The sequence below is a fragment of the Syngnathus typhle genome, linkage group LG20 (assembly GCF_033458585.1).
Source record: "Syngnathus typhle isolate RoL2023-S1 ecotype Sweden linkage group LG20, RoL_Styp_1.0, whole genome shotgun sequence".
Lineage (NCBI taxonomy): Eukaryota > Metazoa > Chordata > Actinopteri > Syngnathiformes > Syngnathidae > Syngnathus > Syngnathus typhle.
Genome location: NC_083757.1, coordinates 6323629 through 6343928, shown reverse-complemented (window position 1 = coordinate 6343928; position 20300 = coordinate 6323629). Strand labels below are relative to the sequence as shown.

The following is a 20300-nucleotide window of genomic DNA, read 5'->3' as shown; positions in this document are numbered from 1 at the left end:
CTTGTCTGGTGTTTTATTCCTTGTTTTTTTATTCGCCAATTAAAACATGAAAATCAGACATTTGGTTAACTGCTTTATATGACAATATGTGTAGGTACACCTCATGGACACTTCAATAGGTAGACTACATGAGGTAAAAAAAAAAAGAATAAATAAATAAAGGGTTAATTACACAATAAAAGCACATTCATGTGCATTCTCATATCTGGGATCGAACCAAGTTCTTATCGAGGAAGAGCCCGTGTCATTATCCAGTCGGCTATTTAGACCTAGAAACTTGCAATCGTCTGCACTCTTTTGTACTAGTGATGTGCATTCCAGTTAATCTTTAGAATCGGTTGACTCAAAATATTTGTTCAAAAGAATCGTTCACCGAATCATTCACTACACTTTCTTATTTATTCTTTTTTCCTTTTGGCCTGTTATTAGGTACACTTGAAAATAGCGATGTACCTAATGGAGTGTCCGTGTGATTCCCTCGTTAAGCGCACCTGCGTGAAAAGTTTTAGCTCCTGCGGAATGTGAAAGTGACCAAAAACTTTTCACGCAGGTGCGCCTAACGAGGGTCACTTGGAAAACATGTTGGAACGTGGCCCCGAGGACTAGAGCTTGACACTTGTGACCTTTGACCATGATATTTCCCTAATAAAGTGGCCTGTTATTAGGTACACTTGAAAATGGCAGCGTACCTAATAGAGTGTCCGTGTGATTCCCTCGTTAAGTGCACCTGCGTGAAAAGTTTTAGCTCCTGCCGAACGTGAAAGTGACCAAAAACTTTTCACGCAGGTGCACTTAACGAGGGTCACTTGGAAAACATGTTGGAACGCGGCCCCGAGGACTAAAGCTTGACACCTGTGACCTTTGACCATGATATTTCCCTAATAAAGTGGCCTGTTATTAGGTACACTTGAAAATGGCGGTGTACCTAATGGAGTGTCCGTGTGATTCCCTTGCTTCTTCTTCGTTTTGATTTACGGCGTGGTGGGACCAGCTTCAATGCGCATTACCGACACCTACTGGTTGAAGTCATATTAACGGAGGAAAGAACAAATCACTAAAAAGATTCGTTCACTAACCCTAACCATTGTATTTATATTCGCCAATCAAAACATAAAAATCAGACGTTTGGCTAACTGCTTTATATGACTATATATATACACACATATATATATATATATATATATATATATGTGTGTGTGTGCTTTACGTTGTTATATGAGTTGCTGTCCACCAAAATAACAAATGTCGGCATAACGTTTTTTTTTTTTATCAACCTTTTATTCAAACACATTCGGAATAATAACACCATCAACTATAACCCAACAAATACAAAATTAAAACAATGTCGGCATAACGTGTGTTGGCTGGTATAGCAGCAATGCTGTCTGTCACTCACTCGTCTGTCAAAGCCATATTGATTCTTTTGTATTTTGATCACAATCACGTTCAATAGTTTATTCCTTACACTGTCTAAAATCTTTATTCAAAAACTGTCACTTTCATTTACAAAAGAAATACAATTTAAAGAATATTTAGTATTTATTTTTATTCAATTATTCGACTCTCCATACACGCAGTATATAGGAATAGAACTTTATGTCTTTTGTTGTAATATGACTGATTTCAATATAGAAGCTGGTGTAACACTGCACAGATTTTTCTTGGTGGTGTGCCTCGAGATTTTTTCCAATGAAAAGGTGTGCCGTGAATGAGAAAAGGTTGGAAAACACTGACCTAGACATGATAAAGCACCCGGTGACGAGACGTGACACACATACATTACATACATTACATACATTACATACATTACATACATTACATACATTACATACATTACATACATTACATACATTACATACATTACATACATTACATACATTACATACACTCCGTCCACTCCGTCCACTCCGTCCACTCCGTACACACAATACACACAATACACACAATACACACAATACACACAATACACACAATACACACAATACACACAATACACACAATACACACAATACACACAATACACACAATACACACAATATACACAATATACACAATATACACAATATACACAATACACACAATACACACAATATATACAATATATACAATACATACATACATACATACATACATACATACATACATACATACATACATACATACATACATACATACATACATACATACATACATACATACATACATACATACATACATACATACATACATACATACATACATACATACATATACATAACATACATTACATGCACAGTACATACGTACATTAATACATACTTACATTAATACATACATACATACATAACATTACATTGCGCACACACACGCACACACACACACACACACACACACACACACACACACACACACACACACACACACACACACACGCACACACACCACACATACATAAACAAATACATACACACCATACATACATAAACACATACATACCACACAGTTATCACGACTGGTCACCAGGTAGGGCATACATACACACATAAATACATACATACATACATACACATACATACACATACAATATATACAATACATACACACATACACACATACATTAATACATACATACTTTAAAACATATATACATTAATACATTAATACGTGAATACATACATACATACATTACATACATACATACTTACATACATTACATACATTACATTACAATACATACAATACATACGTACATTACATAACATACGTACATACATACGTACATACATACATACATACATACATACATAACATCACACACACACACACACACACACACACACACACACACACACACACACACACACACATACACACACACACACACACACACACACACACACACACACACACACACACACACACACGCGCACACACACACACACACACACACACACACACACACACACACACACACACACACACACACACACACACACACACACACACACACACACACACACACACACACACACTGACTCTGACCCACACACAGACATAAACAAATACATACATAAACACATACATACCACACAGTTATCACGACTGGTCACCAGGTAGCGCTCGTGTGCAAAAAAAGCCCCAACCAAGCAGGAGGTTGGTTCAATCAAATTATGATTACTCTTAATCGTTCCAGTCCACAAAAGAGGAAGCCGTATCTCAATTTTGGTCTGTTTATATAGTAATGAAAATCAAGTCAGTTGTCTATTTTCGAAATGAGACGCCAAACGTCACTATATAAAGAAACCTATTTCTGTAGTGCGCACACGTCACCGCAGGGCGACGCTGTTGTATCGTACTGCATCGATATGGTTATATAAAAGCATTAAGCTGAGTTTTGCATCCTAAGAGTTTTATTTTCATTTGACTTGTAAATGTTGACTTTACCTTTGTCCCCTCTACTTACTGAAATAAAGAAAACAACGTTTATTAGTAGATTAACGTGTTTCGAGTTAGAAAATCACAACTAAAGTAACATCACACATGAATTGGAGTCATTTTGTATCTAAAAAAAGTACTTTATTGTGTTGAACAAATTGTTGCCATGTCCATATGAAAAACAAGGATCTAAGCATGATTTACTCTGCGCAGTTTGCATGATTTAGTAACAAAGATACAAATCCAACTCTAAGTAGTATTTTTGATTAATAAGTGGCCTATTAACAAGGATTCTTTGGCAAACTCCAATGAGATGCAATAAGACTCATAAATACATGTGTATAAAAAAAAAAAAAAGAGCCTAATGGGAAGAGGCTGCATGGTAAACATTGATACAAAGAGCACATGCAAGCTGAATAAATATTAGAAACCTTCAAATATTACTTAAAAACATTCAAATATTACTATGTAATTATTATTGCCGCTGGTTAGCTTTTGTTTCTTTGGTCTTGGCAGCAATGTGAAGTCAAGCTTTGCTGGATTTGAGATGATTTGTTCTTTGGTAGCCATACTGAATCATTTTAATCGATTGTCTAAATGCGTAGAAATACATTACAAACTGTACAGTAAGTGCATGAACGTTTAAAAACCAACTGAAAGTGTGCGCTTATTGAAAGGCACTTATTTTCATGAATATTGCGATTTGTATAGTCACATGACCTATTAGGCACTGGATGCTTCTTAAAGTGATGCTTGGTCCTTTTTTTGTTTTTTTTAATTGAAAGGGACTAAATGTCATTTGGATATATGGTCCTATGCGTGGCTGTGGACCGAGATGCTGGACAGGTCGTTCCTGATGATCTCGTTGACTGCAAGAAAAGAAAAAAAGCACAATTAAATAAAATCAAGAAGTTGGATTTCTCTTGATGTAGTGACAGTGGATAGAAAAGTCTACACACCCCCTGTTGAAATGTCAGTTTTTAAGTGAGTGACATGACTGCGCCCACTCGCTCGCTCGCTAACTGTTTGCCGTGTCCTACTTTTCATTGGAAGCGCGGGATCTAATTGGAGAAGGCACGTCAATGTATCGATGGGCCCCAAAATAGTCCAGAGGGGCACCCCGGGCGAGAGGTCCGACGCTTCAGCTAACATTCATGTCAACAAACAAGCCAATCGTCTTCTTGGTTGAGTTGCATTGGCAACAGAATAAGCAGCTGATAAAGAACTGACAAGTAGCAACATTTATATGACATTATTTTTAGGTACCGGGTACTCACAAAGGCTGTCGATACCGGCTGCCGATACTTAAGAAAATTTGTCATCCTCACCAGTAGTTGGCGTTATACTGTGGCAGGTTGACATGTTGGCCAATCATCATCTGGGACCAAGCGTTTTTACCGTGGCACTTTATTGACAGTGGTGGGGTATGTAAAGGGGGCGTGGCTAGACACAAAGTGAAGCAGCAGTATTGCTTTCTTGTAGCAGGCCGCTGCCGGCTTTTGATATGAAGTCCTTCAGGAACCTGCTTCCTGTCCCGCCGATGAACGCTGCAGCTGGCGCCGGCTGATACGGAGGCCCAGACACACACACACACAACTAAGGAACTCCCAAACAATTAACGGCATGACACCAGAACCGGGTTCAAACAACCGCCTCCTGCTCCTCGCGCAGGAATAAAACAAACGCACCTCGGCCCCGGCCACTTCTAAAATTTACTGCCACGTTCTGGTCCAAACCACAAGCCACGAGATGTTCTTGGCCCGGCACGTCGGGGCTCCTATTGGGTTCCTGCGAGGCGCTAGCGCACACAAAATGCTTCTGCCGTTTTGGTGAATAGCAGAAGTCGGCAAAAAGGTTGGCGGTTCGGATTTCCTGTTCTTCTTGAACACAGGACAAACTCAAAACTTCATAGTGCATCCAAGCGTATTTCTTCTTCTGCAAGTAGCAGCTGCTGCAAACATTTTGAAGGTTGGTTCGGCTCTGTTTTCATCATTTCGACATAAAACAGACATTTTGCTGCCATTTGACCCGCCTGCGCTATTTTTACCAACATGTAAATCATGTGCAAATGGTCTCGGGCCCGCCGTCGCCTTCGGGGCTCGGCCTACAGGAGGAGCTCGTTGGCTCGCAGGCCAGACGGTCAATACGCGGCCAGACGAATGGTGACTCACACTTTCCGTAAGAAGACACCTGTGATTGGAGGCTGCGCAATGATGGACGGCGAGCGAGAAAGTGGATGGAAGGCTCGAAAACATCCCGTTGTGTCAAACTGTGAAGTTCTTTCTGGAACTTTCCAGATGATTGTTTATCATGGACTGTCATAAGTAGGCAGCCTTGGGAGTTAATCATTGGGAGTTGGCGTCAATCATTTTAGCAGTGCCGCTGATTGGTCAGGATGTGTGGAGTTTTTGAAAAGGCTGGTATTTTGGCTCCCTCTAGTGGGCGACAAAATAAGAGGCCTTATTATCAGAATTGAGTTTCTATGACCTAAAGTATTTGTGGCTGGTATCGGTACCCTCGACGAGTACTTGATACCTTCAAATTAGTCTTGTATCGGATCAACGCTGATGCCTGGTATCAGTACTGGCCTTCGCCTAATTATTTAATTGCATATTAAATTTGATCATATTCTCAGATTGTGCTGAGTCACTCATATTGAAATCCTTCGAAACTCTTTGAGCTGTCATAAACATAATTGCGACTTCTTTTGCAGTTCCACCTAAGTGTTCGTGGCTTTTACAAGGCCCCAAAGGTACGGGCCGAGCTGTAAAAACATCACGGCCGCAAAACACATGCAGCCCTCCAAAAACTAAGCGAAATAACACATTGCAGTTTGAAACGGGCGCCCGCGTCAGACTTTCAACTTAACGAGCTCCACTCCAGAAGCGAAAGGTTATACCTGAGCACCCGAGGGTTTAATGACGTTATGGACCACTTGAAAACTTCATTATCGTCACGGCGGCACCCAGTGTGACATCATCATTACATGAGTTGGACGTCAAACAAGACAGCAAGGACAAAAAAAACAAGACTCACCATCATCAAGGTACATCTGGTCCAGCTCCTGCGGCTCCTGCTTGATGTTGACGCCCAACGTCCGGGGGCTCTCCGGCCCTTTGGTAGGGCTGCCACCGGGGGAGAACGGCGCCTCGGGCGTGGACGGCTGGGACGGCGGCTGAAAGCGGCCGGGGGTCTCTTGGATGATGGAGACGTGGGGCACGGGGAAAGGCGGAGGCAGCCGAGGCGGCGACAAGTCGTGGAGTTTGGGGCTGGTGCTCGGCGAGGAGCCCGAGTTGGGCTCGGCCGCTGATCTTTGCTGGCCGTACGTCAGCTGAGGCGGGAAGTAGGTCTTGGGGTGCCCCGAGAGGCCGGGCCGCAGCAGAGGGGCGTCGTAGTCGTCCCGGGGCTCGCTTTTGATGGTCGGCACTGAGCAGAAGAGGACGGCGGACGTGAGTCAGCGCATTTTTACGTGAGTGGGCCTGTGGCTAGGAGACCTAAACAAACATGATCAATGAGCCCTTGTGTGAGATGACTCAGAAACATTCTAACAGATGATTGTTTTCTTTGGGTGCCGTCGGCTTCCGCCACGTCCAGTGGGAATGAGAAACAAATTTTTTTGTAGCGGACGCCTGATCCGAGTCATTCTCGACTGAGCCCACCCGTGGTGTTTACCTGTGGAAGGCACGTAAGTGAAGCGCTGGTACTGACTCCGTTTCCGCTTGCCGTTGCAGACGTAAAAGTTGACATGTGCCGGCGTGGAGAGATGCTGGTTGCGGTAAGGCGGGATTTCCACCAGGAGTGTGTTCTGAAAGACAAAAATAATAATTGTCAAGGACCCATGCCTGGAAATCAGCCATGTTTGACCTAAAGCTGCCATTTTGGGCCAAAATCCAGAATGTAAGTTTCATCCCGTTCACAATTCATCTGTTGAATTTTGATTTCATAAAAACAATCAAGTTGTCATTGGAAGAAGTCAATCACAACAAATGCAGCGTGCGGGCGACTCAACTATTGCGCAACACGGTGCTAAGTCTTCGGGCACTTTCTATAATGTGGGAGTCTCCGCTAAGCAGGAAAAAAGGAGAGCAGCAAAACTGGTCTGGTTTGAATTGGATCTCATGTGTACCTAATCAAGTGGCTGATGACCTGTCTGAGGTCAACACTGACAGCAAGCTGAGTGGGACCGGTTTGGCAGAAACGGGTCACGAGCAGGAAACGGAGAGACGCGTTTGTGACGATTCTGTCCGCAAGGGCTCAACTTACATGCTTGGAGGCATCTCGGTCCACTTTGGCTTCGGTCTCCCATATGTGATGCCCGTCTGCAAAGAAAAAAAAAATCAAAATGGGGGAAAATGTGATATGAAGAAGTGGAAGAAGCGGCGCGTTCATCATCTGTTACATCACTGATGGAGAAAGCAGCAGGCCGGCGACGTCACGTCGTCTGACCCACGTTAGCTCATGTCCCCTCGGGGGGGAGCAAGAAATCGGATGCCCCCCCCTCTCCCCAAAAAATAGCCCTGAGTCATTCCAAGGAGATGAGCGACATCTCATGCGGGGCCTTGACGAGTCAACGCGCGTGGAATCCCGACGGCAGCTGGCGAGCTCATTAGCCCGCTGCGTCTGGAAAGTCGCCTCCGACACGCAAGGCCTGGAATCTGCTCGGCGGCACGTCGAGGAGTTTTCCAGTATTCGCCTCACGATATTTCAAACTGCTCTCGGTGTTGCGTAAACACATTTCTCAATTTTTTCGATTCCCGGGTTGAGAGTCGGAGGTGGCGCGGGTCGCCACCGACAGCATGCCGTCGGAGAAGCCCGGCGCATTCCCGCTAAGTTCCCAAGCGCAAATTGGACTTCCAGCTGCTCGTGTGACCTCACTGGTGAACCATCTCCTCCTCAGACGAAGACCCCCCGGATACTAACAAGCAAAGTATCTCAATGCCAGAACCCCTTTGCGGTTTTAAAAACTCAACGGTGTACTTCCTTTGTCCTCGGATCAGAGTTCAGTCTTGAAAAACGTCGCCCAGCAGGGGGTCCACGTTTTTGCACGGCAATAAGAATTGTTTGATAACCGCAGACTGGATTTGATAACCGCAGAATGTTCCGGAGCAAGAGGGCAACATCTGTTGGGTCTGAGCTGATCCAGAAGCAGCCCCCCCCTTTTCCTCAGAGCACAATATGGTTCTCAGCTCTCCGGCCCACCGTGCTGGACGGGATCCAATATTATCCCAACTTCAACACCGCCCCTCCCCCCCTTTCTTCCCTTCTCTCAAATAAACCCAGCGCCCTTCGCCCTGGAGCTCGGATGCACAATAGCGTACAGTAAAGTGACGTGTCACTGTGGACTCAAACGAGCCCCTGTGCCGACTGACTAATTGGGTTGTGGGTGGAGGCACTTTGGTGCCTCGAGTTGACGGCATCCGGGTGGTGAGCTACAGTAAACACAAACACATGAGCTCAAAAGGAAGCCTTGTCTTGCTTCTTCCTTGCCGCAGAAAAGATCTCTTGGGGTAGGCCATAAATTAACCCATACCATCTCTGGATCCCCAAAGGGTGCGTTAACCTTCACCGGAGCAACCTCTTGAGGCCTGAACTGTTTCTAAGGCAACATAACACGGTTCCGCAAAACGGCGACTTCAAGCGGAGGTTCAGCAAAAAAGCAGAACGACCCACCGCGCTCAAGTCCGCTTTGACCGAACGGCCTGGCACCCAAGAATAATAAAACAGAAAGACAGAAGTTGCGGCAAAATAAACTAAAGGCTAATCGTTAGCATCATTTAACATGAATAGTCAACAGGCTTTGCTTTATTTACAGACGTTCTGCTAATCCCATAATCTTCCATTTTTCGCCCCACTCCATTTAATTGTTCGCCTCAACGCCTTAACAAATCCTCCGGCAGAACCCGACACCGCCCAACAAATCCCGACGTGGGCCGAAAAAGGAGTAATTTCCCAAATGGGGTCGCTTATCGGGTTTCGGCATCCCAAAGGCAGCTCGGGGGAGAAGAGACGGACGGCGTTTTAGATTACAGGTTGAGAAAATCTGGTCCGGTTGATGCTATCGTGGGTGACAACGTGGCGCTTTGCAGGTGCACGTGAGCAGGTGGGAGAACATGAGATGGATTACGAGCAGCCATTTTGTCAATTAGCGTTAGCTCTTTCGTGGCCAATATAGACATTAATAAAAACACAGTTGTGTTCAGGTTGGCTCATGTACTTAATCAAATTACCGCTTTTAAACTCGATTGGAAACATCCACGAGGTCCTTAAAGGGGAAAGCAGGGCTTTCCTCTCGTGTGAGTCATCAACATGCACACGCACACACATTTGGACCGTTGTTTGTCATCCGAGTGGAAACGCAGTGAAGATTATTGGCTTCTCAAGCCCAAAACTAAACAATTGATGGTTTTTGTGTGTTGGCAGTCCGTCGAGGGCGACCCATCCTGCCTACGTGTGTAACTTGCAGGGGGAAACTTTTTTGTGGCAAAGGAAAATCCTGCCTGTGAATGATATAAGAAGAAGACAAGAGGAGAGCCAAGCGGCTTTGTCACGTTGTGAGGACACGACTTGGACGGCCGCGTGAAAGGATGGAAAGGTGGAGGCGCACGTGGGCCGCGGGGTGTTTCCATGGAATGCGACAAAAGCGGGGAAACCCTCGTCAAGGAGGCGGAGTTTGGTCTGACCGGGGGTCCAGAGGGCAGCCCGCCTCGTGTTTAGGAAATGACTCCCATATAGCCATTTGATTAGGTACACCCTCAAAGAACCAAGAGCCTAAAATGTACTTTAGAGTTGCTAATTGCATAATGGACGAGCGAGTATTTATATTTTCCCTTCACTCGTTTATCTTTTGTCAATGTCATCCTGTTATCGCACTTTCGACACGGAGACGCAATTAGCGAAAAATGCGGGGATAACCCTTCCTTCCTCCCTTCCTTCCTTCTTCACTCAAACAATGAAAAGGCTTCCCTTGTTTTTGGAAGCACACGTGAGCCTCACCAGGCCCAAACGTCACGTTTTTATCCCGCCGAGGCCAATCAAGAAAATTGCTGTTTGTAAACCAAGCGCCACCTCCTCCCTCCCTCTTTCTCTGTGTCTCGCTCCTTACCTCCCTCCAAACCCAAATAGCTCCCAGTCAGAAATGCGCACACACACACACACACACACACACACACACACCCTGCTGAAGAAGGCAATGGAAAGTTGTGCAAATGTAAATGTGCTGGGTTAAAAATACAGCGCATTAATGTGCACCACATGTGGCACTCTGGCAAGGATGGAAGAGATTCTGAAGGGAGGTGAGTCCTGGGGTTTCTCCAGGGGAGACACACACACACACAGACATGCACTCACCTTGAGCCTTCTCCACAAACACCACCTTAGAGTCAGCCTGGAAGTTGTGCCCATCCAATTTCATGGTTTGGCCTCCGGGGGCAGCGCTGGTCTCCAGGTTCTGCTTGTCTACCAGGGGCAGCTCTTGGGCCGACCTCTGGGCTGGATGCGAGACAGCATCAGGTTAGCATGAGAGGTAGGCAGTCCAGAGAAGATTCCAGATGACTGAAATAGTCTGTTGTGCTTCGCTGAGTCACACGTGAGAGCGTTTGGGTTGCAGCGAATATCTCTCTGACACACTACTGAGTTTATGAGACGCAGACGCACACCCGTTCCCCGTTTGGCCCGAGCATCCCAATGTCAGCGAGCGTTTGTGTGTTCTGTAAAATGATGGATGTTTGCGCCTAAATATTTACTCCAGGAATATTTTCCCTCGGCATGACTTCACTCCTCTTTTTTTTACCTTCTGACTCCCCCCTGCCTGCTTGCCTTCTGCTTTTTTTTCTTCCTCTCACTCCCAAACGCGCCACATTTATACCATTCCGCAATTCTGTATCATTTGTAATGAATCAATGTGCCACTCACAGCACTCGATTGGGTTGGAGGCAGCCTGAAGGGAGACGGTCCTGCCGCCGGCCTGTCCGATGTGGACCCGGAACACCATCCGCACACGTGTGTTCTTGCGGCCGATGTCAGTCTCGCCCTTACGCAGCTCGATGTCCGAATTGCGCAGTTTCAGAATCCCGGCGCAGTCGATCCTGCAAGCAACACAATGACAAATCGGTTAAATTCAAAATGCTGACCGGCCAAAAAATAATCATATATGCAATCAAATAGAGGGTTGGTGTTTCGGATTAGCGTTTGGAGCTTGGCCCGTTGCTTCACATAGCACACATGGACTAAATCATGACAAGGTCAGGCATGCTAGTATGTAGCGTTGCCGCGCGTGGATCAGGATTGTGTACGGTAGTGCGTGCTACTGACATGGCTCGCATGTTGTTGTCGGGCAGGAGAGGGATCTCGAGAACTTTGGTGTTGTTGTTGCAGACGGCCTCGTGGCTGGGCGTGGACACGGTCTTGCCGGTGATGCGGTGCACCTGGTAGAAGGCGTGCGGCCGTAGCAGGCGTTCGTCCGCCGTGCCGATAAATAGCTGCAACGTCAGCGGCTCCTTGGACACGTAGCCGTGCAGCTGAGCACAAAGACGATACAAATATTTGCCAATTAAACCTTCGAGTTTCAAATTAGGCTTTCAAAGCAGGGGTCCCGAATGTTGACGCTACTCAGATCTTTATCGCTGAAAACCTCGACAGGATGAAGACGTATGTTGCTGCTACCGCGGGGCCAAAGTAGTTCCAGACCTCCGTGCGGTAGACTTGACAGACACCCCCCCCCCAAGCCCCTCCCATCACTGGGACCAGCAAGACCCACATGCAACAGGCACGCAGCCCAAAACAACAACTACCAAAGGGACTCAAAGTTTCTAGCCATGAAATGAAGGCAACAGAGAAAAAAAATGCAGGGAGGTGAGCGGAGTAAGACGAGCGAGCGCCTCGTCTAATTACAAGCCGGCTGCCACGAGGGGGGAAAGGCTGGAATGGACTTTTCACTTAGCAACATGTGATTAGCAGGAGGATCCCGCTCAAATCTCAAGTGTGTGTGTGTGTGTGTATGTTTGTGTAAGGAAACGGGACGTTGCCTAGCAATGGTGTTTACTTAAGCGCGGTGTCAAGCGAGGTCTCCGGCTCTCTCCACATTGCACATTAATTATGAATATTAATTAATTAAATAACCTAAAAGGAGGAGCAACACTATTTTTTTTTTTTACATTTTACTGTAAAGGATTTTAAAAATTAAATAAATGAAAGATAACTTAGAATTGTAATGGCTAATTCATTCTATAATTTTAATAAGATTTAAAAATAACTAAATAAATGAGCTAGTTTTGGTTTAAATAATTTTCTGTTGCCGTCCGCCCAAAACCAAAAGCGCAAACGTACGACCCAGCTGACGGCCGAGGCAATTAAAGGTCGGTTAGAAGTTTAAGGCCCCTCCCGACGAGTTCGCATTATCGCCCACCAGAGGAATGCCGAGACTCCGGCAGCTCAAGGCACCGACGAGGAAGGAGGCCGGAGCAGGAAGGGGAGGGGGGGGGGGGGGCAGATCAAAACAATCCGAGCATTGGCTCACACTTTTCACGTCACATGATGTTTGTTGACTAAATGGAATCAAGTGGACCCGGGCTGTTATTTTCAAAGGAAATTTATTGAGCAAAATGACACATGACCCCCGACACGAGACCATCTTGGATCACATGACCCCCGACACGAGACCGTCTTGGATCTTTACCAAACGTGGACGAAATTTGCGCTCGATTCATTGAAGTTTCTAATTATTTGCAGTTTACAAAATTTTCATTTTTATTCAAGTTGCCAAAACATTTGATCGGCCATATTTATGAAAACCTACATTTGGTGGATTCAAGACTTTACATGGTGTTTACAAAAACTTTGTTTCATCAAAGACCGTAAATGGTCTCGTTTGGCGTTTACCAAAATGACAAGCAGAAAATTAAATTGTCAACGATGGTTACGAAAGACTCGAAATGGTCTTTGAGGTTTGAATATGTACCGTTGTCGAGTTTGTGCCGACGTACGGGTGGGCGGCGTGCGCGGTTGTGGCGGGCATCAGAAAAGAACAAAAAACAGCCCACGCTGCCCGCTTGGATTTTGGAAAAGGGAACCACAGCAGAATGTTCCAGAATAAACCAAGGAAGATGGAAGGGGGGGGGGCTTCAGAAGTGGCTTGTCTACTGTGTAATGAAAAGGGAGGGGGCGGGGGCGCCTTGTTTGAGGCTCCCTCCGACACGGCCCGAGCCGCCTGCCAGAAACGTGTGTGGTTGCGCCGCGATGATGTCAGCCATTGCACACGGGAAAACTTTCCTAAACAAAGACACGTCTGTGCGGCGGCGGAAAAGGAGGGGATGAGGAAGGGGGGGGGGGCAACGGCATTTAGCCTTTTTTTTTTTTTTTGAAGTGAGAAGACACTCTCTCCTTCACGGCCTCATGTCCTTAAATCGTTATCACCTCCGCTCTTTAAAATCACAAACATCCTCAGTTGCGATGTGTGATTTTACGATCAATTCTATATTTGACCGATCTGAGGTCAGAAGTTTGAGGCAGCAGAACATAACACGCTGATTTTTTTAATGTGACTAAGCTGTTGCAGGTCTCCATCACGCCGTGTGTGTATGTGCACGCAGCAGCCATGTCGGACGCAATGGAAAAAGCAGTGAGTCACTTTCGTCTGGACAGGAAGCCACCGGCCGGCCTAATAGCGTATCCCATTCAGAAATGTGACATCTTGAAATAGCTTGCCGCCGCATTTTGACACACCGGCGACAAAGCAGGTGAGGGGGGGTGAAAAGGGGCGAGGTCGCCCAGTTTGATGGACACGTTGTGTGTGTGTGTGGGTCACGTCGCCACAGCAACCCGTGAACTACGTTACACCGGGGAAGATATGTTCTGTCTTCACAGTTCTCTAGAATTTTTGGGCGGGGCAGGGCAGGGCAAAGAATAATCTATAACATTTTGGTGCAAAAACGTCATAAAATAAAAATTGCTAGAGACTTCAAACTAAAAACCCCTGGCCCAAAAAATAGTGGTTCCAAACCTGTACAATGGGGTGTCCTCCGCCCAGAGCCTTCACTGCCCCCCTGCTGCCTTCAGTCTCATAGTGGGCCCGGTGGTGGGACTTGGGCTGCACTTCGATCTGAAGGCTGTACGGTCCGGAGCTGGACGGCAATTGCCAGTCCAAGGCCGGCAGAGATGGGCTAGAAAAAGACAACAAGTTATGGTCAATGGATTCAACACGCTGACCTTTGCTTTGTTTGTGTACCTGACAAACTGCTTGGGTTTGGACCAGGAGTACTGGTGCTGAGGCACGTCAAGAAAACCTCCGCAGTACGCCTCCTTTTTCAGGCGGTTGGAGGGGTGTTCGTCACGACAGAGCTCCCCGGGGAGCAGCTCTTCGCCGCCGGGTTCCAGCTTGAGGCTGACGGTGGGGCTGTGGTCGAGGCTGGTCCGACGGGCTTTCATGGGGATGCCTTCCACCAGGTCAGCCACGCCGTCCGTGCTCAGGGCATTGATCGCCGCCAAGATGGCGGAGTTGGTGTATTGGTTGGTGTTGGCAAGCCAGGACTCCTCTGTGACGCTGAGGCGAGGCGAGGTTTGGGGCGATGGCCCCGGGGAGTGGATGGGCGTGTGCTGGTAGTGCTTGTGCGCCGTGCCGCCACCGTTGAAGCTGTACTTCCTCTTGGCACCACAAGGGGAGTTAGGCCGAGAGCTACCCCGGCCGATAAAGGGGTCATCCGTCACGCCGGTGCTGGGTGACGTGGACGGGGAGTGGCGCGGTGAACTGCTGGGCAGGGCCAGGGTGGAACCCTTGGGGGACACCGTAGGCGATTGCCAGGGAGAGTTTTGCGGCGATTGGTCGTAGTTGTACGAGAAGCTCGACTCGTAGGACGAAGCTTCCGACTGGCAACTGCGGGACGAGACGCTGCTGGCCGGACTGAGGCAGCTGGGATCCCGGTAGCCTTCGCCGCTGGGGAGGGTCAACGTAACCACGGAGTTGACCCGCTTGGTCACGGGGAGCCTGTCCTGCTCTACCTCGTCCTCAGGGAACTGACCGTAGGCGGTGATCTCGATGCGGGGGCTCTCCAAGGCGGGCGCCCCGTTCGGGCGGACCGGGTAGTAGCCGGCGGCGCTCAGGTCGTCCTGGCCGTCAAAGACGTGGGCCTCAGAGATCGAGATGACGGGGCTGGTCTGGAGGCTCAGGTACTGCGGGGTGAGGCAAGGGTTGCCCAGCGGGAGGGAGAGGCTGACATTGGGCGTGTAGCCGTATGCGTCTGGAAGACAAACACGTGGACTTTGGATCAACACTGGTCAAGCTTTACATGGCGGACAAACCCTCCGCCCATCAAATTCCTGTTTTTCCCTCTTGGACAGTTCTGTGCTTCCATGTTGGTTACACCCATAACTAGTGTCGATCCAGGTCTTCCATCCAATTTCGAGATTTCATTTGGGTTGACTTTTAGGTAGTCCAACTGGTTAACATGTCTCTTGACACTGGTTAGCGGTGCAACCAGTTATTTGGTGACAATGACAAATTGTCCCATCACAAACAAAACAAATACAAGTTTAGCTCAACCGCCCGCAGTGTTTTTGTTGAGACTTGCGATTGTGTCTGATACTTCCCACCACAGCATGACCAGTCACACTGAGTTTTGGCGACGTCGCGGCGAACAATGACGCAGAGCATTTCCAATGGCTCCAGTTGTATAAATGGAGACCAGGTGGATGGGTGGGGGCAAACACATACGCTATTAAAACAACTAAAAATAAACTCCGTCTGGCATATTTAAACTTAACCCCCCCCCCCTCATTTTACCTCATTATTTAATCACACCAGTATAAAGTGTAACAGTTTTTGTTAGGGGGGGGGCGTCTATGTGGTTCTTGCCTGTGCCAAAAAGCCTGGGAAGCAGACGTCACAAAGGCCGACTCAAGAGGCTCCCGTCTGCTGTAAATTTACATGACATCAGCGGCACCCGAGCAGGCTGAAACCACAAGAGTTTTTTTTTTTTTTCTTTTTTATCCACAGCTCAGTGGCTAAATTTAGGACGCCTCGCTGTCCCCGCCAGGTAGTCACAAGATGCTCACCATTTTAAAGATCTTGCTGAGTGCTTTCAGAGATTTATTTCTTTAAAAAAATAAAGCAAGTGCAAATGCATTAAATGTAAAGTTTAAAAAAAAATTGCAGGACCCATAATGAGTTCCAAGACACGTTTCCACCTTATGTTTTATTTTCTTGCTTTGTGACTCATTCGTATGGGTTGTGGCTTCCTAAATTATTTTCACGCATATCTTGTCACGCATTCAAAAAGGCCATAAATGGAAAACGGAAACGTCTCTATTTTTTGCATCAAAGTGCATCATCGCATTGGGAAGTGTGCCAAATGCCACACGGACATGTCAAACGTGTCATCGGACGTTTTAAAAGTACACAAAACATTAAAAAAAAAAATGAAATTAGTAATAAAAGTGAAAACTCACCCTCTTCTGCAGATTTCATCATTTCCTTTTTGAAGCCCAAAATCATAAAGTGACATCAAAGTGTAGCTTCGGATCCAAACTTGCTCGGTTCGTGATCCATAGAAGCAAGAAAGTTGCAGTTTGCCTTCGTTTCGTAAAAACCTTTTCGGCTCAAGTGGGGAATCCAAAAGGGTGGGTGGGAGTGATTGTGGATGGGTGGGTGGGGGTGGGGGGGATCCGTGACCGTGACGCACCGCTCGGGCTGCGCTCGGCAACTGGAGCGCTTTATAAACCGGGGGATCACCTCAGAGGATCGCCTCCCCGGGAGGGTTCGGCCCCGCCCTCGTCCGCTCCAGAGCGCCTGTGACGCAAGCGTGAGTGCGCACGCACGCACGCGCGTGTTTGTGCACGCGTGCGCAGGCGCAGCCGCCAGACAGCGAGGCTGGCAGGGAATCCTGGAGGAGTTGAGTCTTAAGAACCGGTCCACAACGTCAAATAAAGGAAACAGAAAGATGGCAGCTTCAAAATAGGATCAACGGCAAATAAATATCGGGATGTGGTAAAAAAAAAAAAAAGGATTTTAGTTTAATTTTTTATTTGGGGGGGGGGGGGGGGGGCATTTTTAATTAAAGTCGGGATTAATTATGGTTCTTAAATTGTCACATGAAAACTGAAAACTTTTTTTTAAACATGCCATTAAAAAAAAAAAAAAAAAAAAGGAAGCACCTCGAGGACCAAGTTTTGCAAAGGCAAGTAATTGCTTCTTGCGCTTCCTGCCATCAGGAGGCAACTTGAGCCTGCGGGCCCGCCAAACGCATCATTACGGACGCCGCCATTATAAAAATATCAAAGTCTCTTATATACCTCGCGCACCCAGTCATTTGAGACACGCCGAACACACGCGCAAGTAGGATCCTCCGGGAATGCCGCCCGGAGGACGCTCACTGCGGTCGGCTGCTGGATCCACTTCCACCGGTCGGGACCAGCCGCAAGTGGTTCTGGTGCTCTCGGATGACGACATCCACTCTCGAGCCCTGAAGGTCAGAGAACAAGTCAAAAACACCCACAAAAAAAACACCTAGAGATCTTAAATGGAACAGCGTGAGGTTGCACATCAGCATTCCAACCACGTTTTGGACCATCAAGCTTTGTAGGATGTCCATCACCAGAGTGACATTTTGGGTATTTTCCCTTATGTGGTTCTGCTACTTAAGTTCATTAGGCTAACAGCAAAAAGCATAATAAGGTCCAAAAAATGATTGGCCTCGCCATTATCTACCAACCACGCGCATCTCCTCTGATAAAAAAATCATCAGTCCCTCAAAGGATGTTTGTCATTGACCTCATGGAAAAATATCATTAGGGGTCCACATGAGGATGTTAAACATGTGCGCCAATAAACACTGGTATACTCTTCATAAATAGCCCTGCCACTCTTAAATGATGCAAGAACAACAATGGCTGCAAAGGATGAGCCCTCGCGGCTCCATTTTAACCATCAAATTACTTAAAATGAGATTTTCCGAGATGGAATTTGCCAAAGGCCTGGAGTTTGCCCAACATGGCTGACTTCCTGTTCAATTCCAGGCAAGGGTCCTTGAGATTTTTTGTAGGAATAGACCTGTTAACATTTTGGTGAAAGAGGTGTCAGGGGCTAATTTTTAGAAATTCCTAAAAATATATATGATTGCTTCAAGCCAAAAAGGCCGACTTAGCGATTATTTACAGGCAAGGGTCCTTGAGACTTTTTGGTGCGCCGTCTTATATTTCCACCAAATTTCACATGAAAGACTTTTCAGTTGTTCTTGGATCTCTCAAAAGTTCTTCCACGTCCAAACAGTGTCTTCTTTCTGATGGGTCCAAACAGTGTTCCCCGTGTGTCGTCCAGCTGTGGCGCGGGTTGGTGGGTTGTCTCTCCACAATAAAATATTTAGCGGGTGGGTTGTCCCTGCACAATAAAACGACAGTCTGGTTTGTCTCTACAGCGGAATGGAACATTAGATGATGTTTTCATGTGTGCAGAAGCAAGGTTCTGCTGCTGACTCATCAACTGCTTGTCTTGGCAACTATTTTAAAAAAAGAAAGACTTCATGAATGTGTATTTTATGAATAATAACGGCACCGTGTCCATGCTCAGTCGTTAAGGTTTCCATTGTCAGAAGTTGGGACGAGCACCGAAAATAAAAAAGCCAACCCAAACCCGATTTTTGGCACCTTGTTTGTTTGGATAATGAGTAAAAGTCTCTTTTACAACAAGCGATGAAATATTCACACTGGAAACAACTAAAATTTAGTTAGTACTGACGGGTGCCAAAATAAAAATGTTAACCCCTCCGGACTCTTTGTTTGCTTCCATTTTTGGCTTTGAAGGCAAATGTCTGGAAAGTTCCAAGCGTGAGAATTTTTTTTTTTTTCAAGTTTTTTTTAATTTGCAATCTTGCTCTGTGGTGAAATGGACACATGTAGATAGAAGATAATACTCACAGACATTCTTTATCCTCTGTGAAGATCTAATTAGTAGTGGGAGAAATTATGACTGCTTCCTTAAATCTGTTTTCAGCTGCCCCCGGGTGGCCAAGGCAGGAACAGCACAATATCTGTTGGATTGAAGCAAAAAAAATGGCACAGTTGAAATCTTTACATTCCATGAAATGATGCCACTTAAACAAAACAGCATTAGCATAGCATGTTATTTTTTATTTTATTTTCTTTAGGCCGGAAGCTCTTAGTGGCTTTTCCATTAAGTCAAGCAATAAGATTTGAGTGAAGCAAAGATACTAAACACTATAGTATGGAAAAAAAAAAGAGTTAGATATTTATGACAACTCTAATAGTAAGTTGAGCCGAGTAAAAGCGGCGTAAATTTTAAAAACGATGTCTGTTTGTGGCCATTTTTGGCAAGCTGCGGGGGGGGGGAGCATGTGACATTAACTTAATTTTGGGCCACTTTGAAGAGCATAAGTTGGTTGAAAGAGCAAAAGGAGGCATGTGCCGTTGGGCCTTGGTGGAAGTCACGTTTGAGCCACTCTGCCTGTGTTTTTATTTAGCTCGCTGGCTAAACTTCCCTCCCCTTTGCTTCTCGGCTCTCGCTATCCTGCGCTCAGACTTCCTGACTCCCATCAATGTTCTCCTTTTTTCTCCGGCCGCTATGACGGAATCCCGCGTTTCCTGTTGTGAAGGCCGCTGCTGGGTAACGGCCCAGGCCAGGGAGGAGCTTGCAGGGAGACTTTTTTTTTTTTTACTTTTCTTCTCTCTCTTCCACAGGGTACGGCGTGAAGGCTCCAAGCCCGCCACAGGGTTTCAGTGTCACGGCGGCAGGACCGCAAGTAAATGGTTAGCAGACAACTTTGCTGCTGTGACTCATTCCCATGAAGGACAGTTAGAGGGGGCGGGATGGGGCTCCCATTTTGAGGTTTGTCGCTGACTCACAGAACATTGGAACAGACTCCGGTTAGCATAATGGACATCAC

General features: G+C 46.4%; 1 protein-coding gene across 1 annotated transcript; it reads right to left on the bottom strand.

Moving 5' to 3' along the window:
- Window positions 1-3533: 3533 nt before the first annotated feature.
- nfatc1 (nuclear factor of activated T cells 1) lies at window positions 3534-17043 on the bottom strand. The gene is made up of 10 exons (XM_061267892.1): window positions 16852-17043; window positions 14636-15644; window positions 14411-14570; window positions 11725-11930; window positions 11326-11498; window positions 10762-10902; window positions 7678-7733; window positions 7087-7219; window positions 6451-6840; window positions 3534-4283 (listed from the first exon to the last, which is right to left on the bottom strand). The coding sequence occupies exons 1-10, from the start codon at window positions 16895-16897 to the stop codon at window positions 4228-4230; spliced, it is 2370 nt and encodes a 789-aa protein (XP_061123876.1). The 5' UTR covers window positions 16898-17043; the 3' UTR covers window positions 3534-4227.
- Window positions 17044-20300: the final 3257 nt, after the last annotated feature.